Consider the following 11,596-nt stretch of genomic DNA (forward strand, 5'->3'; position numbering starts at 1 on the left):
CCGCTTTCCTAGGTTTTCTATCTCTAGGGTTATCTCTCTTTGTGATTCATTTATTGTTTCTATTTCCATTTTTAGATCCTGGATGGCTTGTTCAATTCCTTCACCTGTTTGCTTGTGTTTTCTTATAATTCTTTAAAGGATCTTTGTGTTTTCTCTTTAAGGCCTTCTACCTGTTTACTGGTGTTCTCCTGTATTTCACTAAGGGAGATATTTATGTCTTTCTTAAAGTCCTCTATCATCATCATGAGAAGTGACTTTAGATCTTACTTTACTGGTATAATGCTATATCCAGGACTTGCTATGTTGGGAGAACTGGGTTCTGATGATGTCAAATAACCTTGGTTTCTGTTGTTTATGTTCTTACACTTACCTCTTTCCATCTGGTAATCTCTAATGCTACATGTCCTCACTGTCTCTGACTAGAGTCTGTCCCTTCTGTTATCCTGGTTTTATCAGAACTCCTCAGAGTCCAGATGTCTCTGTGATCCTGTGATTCTGGAATCCTGTGATCGAGAGATCTTGGTTGTGTCAGAGCTCTTAGGTGTCAAGTTGCCTCTCTTGAATCCTGAAATCCTGGTGTAACCAAGCTCCTGAGATCCTATGATTCTGAGCATGTTAAGGCACCTGAGAGATTAGCTTCTTCTGGGTGTTGTGGGATTGGGTGCAAAACTAGCACCTAATGTCTGCTCAGGGCAGCAGCTCAGACCAGTAGGAACCTGTGTCATTGTCTGGGCTGGGATTCCTGAATCCCTGAATCCTGCTGATCTCATTTACTCCCAGTATTTGTGCAGATGTTCTGAGCTCCTCACCTATGATTGTGGGCATGTTAGAGCTCCTAGTAGTCAAGCTTCCTCTTGGTGTTGTGGGACTTGGTGCATATCTAGAGCCCAAGGTCTGCTCAGGGCACCAGCTCAGACTGGAAGTTAATTTTTTTTTAAATGATCCCATTAATATGAAAGACCCCATAGTGATATGTGAGAAAGTCATTGTAAGAAGGAAAGGGAATGGGAAAAGGATGAAATTCTTTTGTAATTTCAAAATTAAGAATTATTTAAACATGTATATTAAATCTTGTAACTTCAAAGTTTAATTTTAGTCATGTTCAAATATTTTTCATTACCTTCCATTGCTGTTGTCTTTACATGCCCACACATCTTTATATCATCATTTCTTTTAAACAATCAAGTTGTTGTCGGGCGTGGTGGCGCATGCCTTTAATCCCAGCACTTGTGAGGCAGAGGCAGGTGGATTTCTGAGTTCGAGGACAGCCTGGTCTACAGAGTGAGTTCCAGGACAGCCAGGCCTACACAGAGAAACCAGAGAAACCCTGTCTCGAAAAACCTAAAAAAAAAAAAAAAATCAAGTTGTATTGATGTTACTCTATATACTGTCCAGTAACATTGACACAAAAATATGGTTAAGGAAACTGACTATTCATCCTGTTATTATTACAAAAATATCCTCGGCCATGAGTTGTTTGTGTCATACTCAACTTACAAGCTATATTTTGTACGGCTTCTTCTTGTAAGCACATAGATGTAGCAACCCGAATTCAATGGGATCATATACAATATTTTCCTTATGGACCATCTGCTACCTATTTCATGATGATCACTGAGCTTTTTGCAGCAGTTTGAGTGATATTGAGGAGACCATTTTGGGTACGAGCACTAAGAAGAATTTTATTTTTTGCTTCATGATTGATTTTGAGTATGTATAATTTTAGCTATCACTGAAAGGGGAAATTCTATTTCTTGCTAATTCATAGTGTGTCTGAAATTGCAAATATGGATCCTTCTGCTTGCGTGGCAAGCATATTGTAGGTTGAGACATCTCCCAGTCCAAAAGAATATTTTACACAGGAAGATTTTTCTTGAGATTTTAAATCTATATAAGGCATGTGGGCAATTGTACTTGAGTTGCCCCAACCCTAAATAAAACTATGTAGAACTCTCTAAATTAATGGTTTAGTATGTTTAAAGAGGGGACAGCCAGAGTTTATTAAGTTTATTTTAGGCTCATCATTGTGACAATCATAGCCAATCTCTGAACAAATCATGTTTACAAGTCAAGTATTAAATAAAATTATCTCACTATATCTACTGAAATAGAATTTTCTCCTCTATATTTGTATGGATATTAGCTCAGATATTTAAACTCGTTTCTTAAACAGAAATTGAAATTATTAGGGCCTCAGATAATAGTTCAGTACCTGATATGCTTACCTTTCAAGACTGAAGGCTTTACATGTGGAATGCAGATTCGTTGAATATGTAGTGGAGTATAAGTAAAGCAAACATCACATATGAATTACATTTCAGCATACACATGAAAATATATGTTATAAAGTCTTTTGTACAAATGAAGATCAAACCAGGTAATATGGAATCTTATTGATCATACTTATGTACAATGAATATTTGAACTTCATTCATCACTCAAGTAAGTTTCAGACTAGAAAGGACACAGGCAATAAAAGAAAACCCAACAGCTACTATGCCATCAACATGTGATTAAAAATACTAAACATTTTCTAAAATATATGCATCAAACAACTAACACCCAACACACATCTGACAAGCTTTTGTATATGATTACTTTTTCATTTATTGGATATTTTCTTTATTTACAAATGTTATCCCCTTCCATGTCTTCCATCTGGAACCCCCATCCCATACCCCCTCCCCATGCCTCTATGAGGGTAAACACCCACTATTGCCTTCCCTCCATGGCATTCCCCAACACTGGAGTATCAAACCCCCTCAGTCCCAAGAATGGTTTCTCCCAGTTATGAACAGTAAGACTATCCTTTACCACATATGCATCCAGAGCCTGTGGTCCTTCCATGAAACACTTTGGTTGGTGGTCCGGTCCCCAGAAGCTTTTGGGGGGGCTGGCTGGTTGACACTGTTGTTCCACCCGTATGGCTACAAATACCCTCAGCTCCTTCAGTCCCTCCTCCAAATCCTCCATCAAGGAACCCATGCTCAGTCTAGTGGTTGGCTGTGAGCATCTTCCTGTGTATTTGTCATGCTCTGGCAGAGACTCTCAGGAGACAGCCATATCAGGCTTCCATCAGCAAGCACTTCCTAGCATCTGCAGTCCATCCAGGTTTGGCAACTGTATATGGGATGGACCCCATATAACACTGTTAAAAATAAGGAACAGAGTTAAACAGTGAATTCTCAACTGAGGAAACTTGGATGGCTGAGAAGCACCTAAAGGAATGTTCAACATCCTTAGTCAGCAGAGAAACACAAATCAAAACAACCCTGAGATTTCACCTCACTCCAGTCAGAATGGCTAAGGTCAAAATCTCAGGTGACAGTAGATGCTGGCAAGGATGTGGAGACAGAGGAACACTCTTCCATTGCTGGTATAATTGCAAGCTGGTGCAACCACTCTGGAACTCAGTCTGCAGGTTCCTCAGAAATTGTACATAGTACTACCTGAGGACCCACCTATATCACTCCTGGGGATATACCCAGAATATGCTCCAATAGGTAATAAGGACACATGCTGCACTATATTCATAGCAACCTTATTTATAATAGCCAGAAACTGGAAACATACCAGTTATCTATCAATAGGGGAATGGAAACAGAAAATGTGATCCATAATGCAATGGAGTACTACTCAGTTATTAAAAACAATGACTTCATGAAATTCACAGGAAAATGGATGGAACTTGAAAATATCATCCTGAGTGAGGTAACCCTGTCACAAAGAACACACAGTGTATGCACTCACTGATAAATGGATATTAGCCCACAAGTTCAGATTACCCAAGATAAAATTCACAAACCATAAGAAGCTTAAGAAAAAGGAACACTAAAGTGTGGATGCTTCAATGATTTTTATTATAAGATTATTAACACAGAGAAATGTATGGGCTGGAGGGGAGAGAATTGGAAACTCCACAGTATATGAGACTCGTGGCACCATATTTAATACATGTTCCTCAACACGCAAGGAACTATTGCAATAATTTAAACAAATTGAATGTAAGTACAGGAAATGGTAGATGACAAGAAGGAAACATAATGTTTTGAACACAGCAGAGCAAATTCCAGCTCCTAAGGACTGAGGTAGAAAACACAATGCCTTTCAAGCCCAAGAGATGTCACATCCAAATATGAAGATAAGATATGGACACACAATTCCTACATTGGTATTGGTTAACGGAAATTTTAGCTCCTGGAAAAGAAAGAAAAAAAAACATTTTTAAAAAAATGAGAGCCCATACCATGACAAAGTGACTATATTTCAATTGTTCCATAACAATTTTGACACCAAAAAAAGCTTGAAGGGCTTAAAAGTTAAAGGATATACAGTAGGATAGATAGTGAATGTAGGAATAAAAGAATTGGATAATTGTGTTATTGAGATAAAAATGACTTTTAAAACTAAAGATTATCAAAGAATTTAAAAAGTAGAATATAAAAGTTTTTAACATCTGATATTCTTGCCCATGAAATATTATTTAGCTACAAAAAATAAATAAAGCAACTACATGGCAACGAACATATATTTTTGAAAATGCATTCTTACAGAAGATATTAATAATAAACATGATCCCTGAGTTATATGCTCAGCCACATACAACAAGGTTATTTTCTTTCTTGTATGATGAACTTCGAAGATTTTCCTTAGCAAGGATAATTTGTGCTGTGTAATATCTATGTATATTCATCAAAAACCCTACCATAAAAGAAATTAGTACAGATGAAGAATAAAAAGAGCATTTAGAACTGACTTTAAATTTTTAGTCAAACTGAAAATAATCCAAGACATCTATGCATTGTAATGATGTATTATTATGGAAATCACTCTTGAATTATAATAGAATAGATTTCTTATTCAACATCACAACTAAGGTTAATATACCTTGAGGCCACTTAAGACTGCATCTTCAGCTTGCTATTTAACCTGCCTGTTAAGAAACAATGAAATAAAAAACTTGCTTGCCTTGGATTTTCAATGTAATCAGCTTTTATTAACAGATTACGAATAACATTAATTCCAAATTATATATGTTCCACAATCCTGTTCTAATATAATTCAATTCATAATAAATGCAAGATACAAGAGTCAGACGGAAAGCAAACAAATAAAGTTAATATCTACAAGTGTTCAAGATGCATAAACATATTTCTTACATTTATTAATCCTTTTATTACTGAGGTCAGTTGAGTTTAGTTGGATTCATGGGTATAATTCCTTGTAAAATTCATTCAAATAACCTATGTAACAAAGATGAACTATTGCGAATGATTTCAGAACATTGGATTGATGAACTCAACTTGTGAGAAAATATTCCCAAAAAGAATCATGTCTGGAACCTTCATGTCTACTTACATGAATTTAATCCTAAGGGATACAGAGAAGGATAATCATGACCAAAATTATTTCCCCTATTTTTCATCTGGTCAAAGGATCTCAGATGCAGAGCCCCAGGCCAGAGAGTGCTTCAGAATCCCCGAGAGGCAAACAGTGAACTGAAAAGTAAATGCTGTGAGAAGTGCATGTGTGTTCTGTAATAGTAACTACAGAAATAAAAAGTGACACTTGGATGCATGCATGAAAATTTTGATATGTGAGATTCTGCCCACATGATGCTTCATGCTGCATTTTGCTCAAGAACCTAACTTGATGACATAGCAAAGATGTTCCATTGGATTGTTGTCTTCTTGGTTCTGAAGCTTTCCTTACTTTTATGCCATTTGAGTGATCCCAGGTGCTTTTGGAGAAAAAAAGACAGAGATAATTATCTAGGAGATAAAGATATTGATTGTTTCTTTTCCATTTATACAAAGCATGGTTATGTGAAGAATGATTACTTCAGTGAGAATCTAGACAAGCAGTAAGTGCCTGTTTCATTTATGCATAAATGCACATTAAGCATTCCAGGGAGGGGGAGGGATAGATAAATCCTATGTACTTCTGAATATCCAGTTTCTGAGGCAAAACTAAAATTTATTTTATGTTTCATGGCTGGTCACTTTGCTAATTATGGTAGTTTATGGTGTCTCTTGTTTATTGTCATTTATGAATCACAATCCAGTTAGATGCTGAATGAATGAATCACAATATTGACCTTGCTCTTAGAAAATTCCCTTTATATCACAATTTTCATCTTATGTGATGCTAGTGTATGCTGCCTTGTTTGTGGCTAAGTGTCTGAGACATATAGGAATCCAGGTTAGTTGAGACTGATGGTCTTTCTATGAGGAGGGTTGCACTCCTCTTCAGCTTCTTAAAGCAGTTCTCTAATTCAAACACAGGGATCCACAAATTCAGTCCAATGGTTGTGTGGTAGCATCTGCATCTGTCTCAGTCAGCTGCTTGTTGGGCTCCTCAGAGAACAGTCATGCTATCAATAGAGTCAGTCCTTAGAACCTTCCGTGAAAGAGATCTCAATTTTGTCAGGTTACTAAATCTCCGTTTCCTTAGTCTTTTCTCTGTATTTATCCCTGCAGTTCTTTCAGACTGAAATATTTTTGGGTCAGAAGTTTTTGATTGTGGGATGGCAACCACATTCACTCATATTAAGCCCTGTCTTTCTACTGGAGGTGGACTCTACTAGTCCCACTTTTGGACATTTCATCTAAGGACCTTGTATCATTTTAAATTATGATTAGATATGGTCTTTGAATACATGATCTCTCCAATACTTTTAACATGGGAGGTATTATGTTTTGTCAAATGCTTATACAGTATCTGAGATGATCATGTAAATATTTGAGTTTGTTTTATGGTAGATTACATTAGTGAATTTTTCATATAGTGAACACACCTTGAATCCCTGGGATGCTTTTTAAATTAACTCTCCTACAATACTAATACATGTAAGGCCTGCATCATATGATACTTATTTTTCTTTTGATGTACATGCACAGAGAAATTTAAAATAACTCAGCAAATAATTCAAATGGCTATCTTTGAACAATGCAGAAATTTTTTCATATTTTCCTCCCACAATCACCCTACCTTGAGGTAACTTTATAAAAGAAATATATTACCTATTTGTGGATATCATAGACTGCATTATCATCATATTTATAATTCTTCCAGATTTATGCATTTTCTCAAGCTACTATGTGGAATATTTAAAAAAAAACCAATCAAGTCTCCTTTGCCCAGCAGAATTGCTCTTATATTTATGAGATTCTTTCTTATTCATCGTTTACCTCTTTCGGCATCTATCCATTGCCTATATTAGTCTTTGTTTTAATCATATTCTATCCACAGACAGATATGGTGTTTGTTATTTCTCATAAGTATATGTAATGAATTTATATGGGATAATAAGAGGCTAATTAATAAACAGAGAATTCAAGTTTGAAAATTCAAAATATCACTTCACTTTCATTCTTAGAAGTAGAAGACATTGTGGTGCATTGAACAGGAAATACTCATCAGATAAACTCCAGTCTTTCCACATATTAAAGAGAAATGCCAGAACTATTTAGTAGACACTCACCAAGCAGATTAGAAATTGTGGCATCATTAATGATGGCAAAACAAAGCCAACAATATTTTTCAAAAATGTAAAGCATTAAATATTTTGTATAGCAACCATTGACTATAAAATGTTTGTATAATAAAAGTTAATGAAAATTAAATTATATGATTTGAAAAAATTAAATACGAATGTTATAGCTGACTTGATTTAGGTGGTTATTTTTTATTTAAATTTTGTAGATATATAATTTATAATCTATATGTTTAAAATGTGAATGCAACATATATATATATGTGTATGTATGGGTGTTTGTTTGGGTGAGTGTGGATGTGTGTGTGTGTGTGTGTGTGTGTGTGTGTCCAACACCACAATCAAGCTTAAAATACTTAGAAGATTTTGTGGAACTCCTGAATGCTGCATCTTCAACTCTTATCTTTTTATCAATTCATACCTACCCTATTCCAAATATACTTTCTGTTCAAGACTTGCAGACTTGAATTTTTAATATAATCAAGATTATATGCCTTGTGCCTAATTATGCTTTGTACTAACCATACTATCTTCAAGTCCATCTGAATTGACAGCATAAATCAAATTTATATTGCCATCATTGTTTATATAAAATATACTTTTAGTACAATATACTCAAATTGTAAATTTACCTCTCTGAGCTTTTGAAAGATCATTTACTACTTACCTCCCATATGGACCAATATCATTACCTTCACCCATTATAAACTTATCATATAAAGAATAGTAATAAAATGGAATAAAACAAAAATTTCAGATTATAAAAATCATTCAATCAGAAAAGGCACCCATGCCAACAAACTAAAAAAGCATGAGAAACATGCTTGCATACAAATAGAAAAACAGACATATGCATCTTTACAAGGAAGAAGCCCATAAAAGGAAAAATTTGGAAGCTATAACATAAACACAAGAGATTATAAACTTCAAAAGTTAATCTCCTGAAAAATATGTGACAAAGAATTTCCAAAATGTCACTGAGTTTATCGTGTGTTGATCATGTCCTTGTCATTTAGCATTCCCTTGAACCTGTATCACCATAAATTTTTTGTATCCCCTGTTGGGAAACAAAATTTAGAGTTGAGATTTCTTCACAGTTATAGGCATAGATGTATTTTTATTCTTCTCCATGAAACCATATAGTGGGGCCAGTACTATTATTCAAGATAGTTTCTTTATTCTAGTGCAATATTCTGGACATTGCTATTCAAAAAAATTCATGTGTCCAAAGGTGTGTGTTTATTTCCAAGTCTTCAGTTTCATTCTATTAATCAACCTCTACCCCCATTAAGCCAATTTTATTAATAGAGGTATGGAGTACAAAGTGAGATCAGAAATGATGATACTCCATTTTTTGGGGGGGAGGGAGGGTTCAAGACAGGGTTTCTCTGTGTAGCCCTGGCTGTCCTGAAACTCACTCTGTAGACCAGGCTGGCCTCAAACTCAGAAATCCACCTGCCTCTGCCTCTCAAGTGCTGGGATGTGTGTGCCACCATTGTCTGTCTGATACTCCATTATATAGGATTGTTCTAGCTATTATTTTTTTAATTCTAAATGGTAGTTTGTGGAAAAAAGTTGATATTTCTTGACATATTAAGTTTTCATACATCAGCAGTTGAAGTGGATTAATTAGAGAACTCAATTTTCAAAGTGCATATCTCTCTCCAGAACAGAATGGCAATAGCTTTAAAAAGTATTTCACAATTTCAGGTATTTATGAATGAAAGAAAAAAAATCCAAGAAATAAGGGACTAATACCAGAATAAAAGTTATTAAAAAATACGAATTTATAAATAATAGAGAACATAAACCTGTTAAGTCAATTCAGTACCAGCTTCAGAGCTACAAGTGATGTACAATTTAATAAATATTTACTGTAGTCAGAAAGCATTTCAGAAAATACAGATGAGGCAAAAACAAAAAAATTAAGTACAACACATTGAATTATATGTAACTGTTAAATAAGATTATTAAACTCTTTAAAAATGTATCAAAGCGAATATATCCAGTTAAACTATATTTAATAAAAGAGAACAATTACAGTAAATATATTAGAAACAGAACATATCTGGACAAATCTGAATCAAATAGAACCCAAGGCCAGTTATGCCATAGACAGAGATTGTTGAGAAAGAATGAATTAGTACAACCTAAGAGTACAAATAAAACTAGAGTAACACAATCCAAGCCAAAGGAGTGGTTGTACTTATAACCAATGATATATCACTTAATTTGGATAGCCTCAATTATAAAAATCAAAAAAGATGAACTGTGTAAAATAAATAAGTGTAAAAATTATTGTGGTATTTACATTGCCTATGAATTCTTTAGACTTTTGCAAGTGTTGACACAGAAATATTTGGCTACCTAATTTTCATTCCAGTATGAAGGGTCATGACATTTTTAAGTTCTGATCTTGTGAAAAACAAAACAAACAAACAAACAAAAAATCATTTTAGATAGGAGATAATTCTATTTTCTTTCCACACATGTTTGGAATTATTAGAGTTTAAAGTCATGGGCAGATGACACATAGCTATTTCATCGTGTTCAAGAAAAACAAGATGGAAATATAGAAAATTTCAAAATTAACAGAATCCCATTAATATAAATTTTTTATTTTAAAGACTTTATTAAAAACATCAAAAGATAAAAAGGTACATAGTGTCTAATTTCATAACACAGTTAAAGAAGAGGACAAAAGATGAAGATAACTGGGCTGGAGAGATGGCTCAGTGGTTAAGAGCACCGACCCCTGAGTTCAACTCCCAGCAAACACATGGTGGCTCACAACAATCTGTAATGCAGGCTATTGTCCTCTTCAGGTGTGTCTGAAAAAAAGCAATGGTGGTGTACTCATATTCCTAAAATAAATAAATAAGTATTAAAACAGAAGATAACAAAAAACTATGTAAATGCTTAATAGATTTATATGTTTTAGATAAAAGACTTCAAAAATATAAAGTTCAATTAATCAAATTATAAAAACTTTAAGACTGTTAAACTATTTGACAGATCTCACATACTAATACATCTCAGTAATGAACTGTATCAACATATAGAAGGGTCATAAAAATCCAAGAAATATTTGCTTAACCAACTTTGAGTTTTATTTAAAATTGCCATAGTTAGAACCCGTATCTTCCATGATTGGTTTACTCTCTTTTCAGAGTTACACTTAAGACCATCCAGTTGATTTCCTCTGTTTATTTTGCCATTGAAGAAATCAATAGGAACATTCATATTTTGCCCAACATTTCCCTACTAGTTAAGATTGAATGTAACCTAATTGAGGATAATGTGGAAAGAGTTTGGTCCTTGAAAAAAAAGGAAATTATTCCTAATTACTACTGTAAAAATCAGAGAAGATATTTAATTGTACTTACAGGACCTATATGGATAGCATCTTACATACTTGGACCATTTCTGTACTTCTCTAGAACTCCAGAGGTAAGTCGGGGAGGGTTACATTTATTGAAATACTATCTTACAACACAGTATGGGTTTCTCGGTACCAAGGATGATTAAAAGACAGAGAATTCATTTATATCTATTCTGATCTTTCACACATAAAAGTTACGTACTTTATTTGGTAAACACAACATCTTTATGACAATTGTGCAGGGGAGACAACATAATGTGAAAGGTTTTACCAGAATACTTAGTTTATCTCTACTTGTATAGCAATTCACAAAAAATTGGATATGATTTTAATAATAATAAGAATCCACAATTTCTCAAACTTGTATCCTGTGCTCTAGCACTCTAAGATTTATGCACAGACTGAGATCTATGCATTCCACTTCTTCATAGTGATGCTTATGGTCAATATCTTTCAGCTTTACTTTGGTTATTTTCATCTTCTTCTAAATGACAAGGAACAGTTTCCTCATCTCTACCAGATGAGTCCCAAGGACACATCTCTACCACTAGGCATGGTGTCCCTAGCAGTTCACTTCAGATGGAACTGGATAGGAGTGATCATTACAGATGATGACCATGGAATTCAATTCCTTTCTGAATTGAGAGAAGTAATGAAAAGAAACACTGTCTGCTTAGCATTTGTCACTATTATCACCTATGATAATATGTTATACCTTA

General features: G+C 34.4%; 1 protein-coding gene across 1 annotated transcript in view; it reads left to right on the top strand.

Annotated features, from left to right (window-relative positions):
• Window positions 1-5,663: 5,663 nt before the first annotated feature.
• The window catches only part of LOC110318744 (vomeronasal type-2 receptor 116-like), a 16,695-nt gene continuing 10,762 nt past the window's right edge, over window positions 5,664-11,596 (top strand). The window contains exons 1-3 of the mRNA XM_021194030.1: window positions 5,664-5,863; window positions 10,666-10,945; window positions 11,335-11,589. Coding sequence (XP_021049689.1) covers window positions 5,667-5,863; window positions 10,666-10,945; window positions 11,335-11,589 — 732 coding nt within the window. The 5' untranslated portion in view covers window positions 5,664-5,666. The remainder of the gene's footprint in view (window positions 5,864-10,665; window positions 10,946-11,334; window positions 11,590-11,596) is intronic.

The sequence above is a fragment of the Mus pahari genome, chromosome 1 (genome assembly GCF_900095145.1).
Source record: "Mus pahari chromosome 1, PAHARI_EIJ_v1.1, whole genome shotgun sequence".
Classification (NCBI taxonomy): Eukaryota; Metazoa; Chordata; class Mammalia; order Rodentia; family Muridae; genus Mus; species Mus pahari.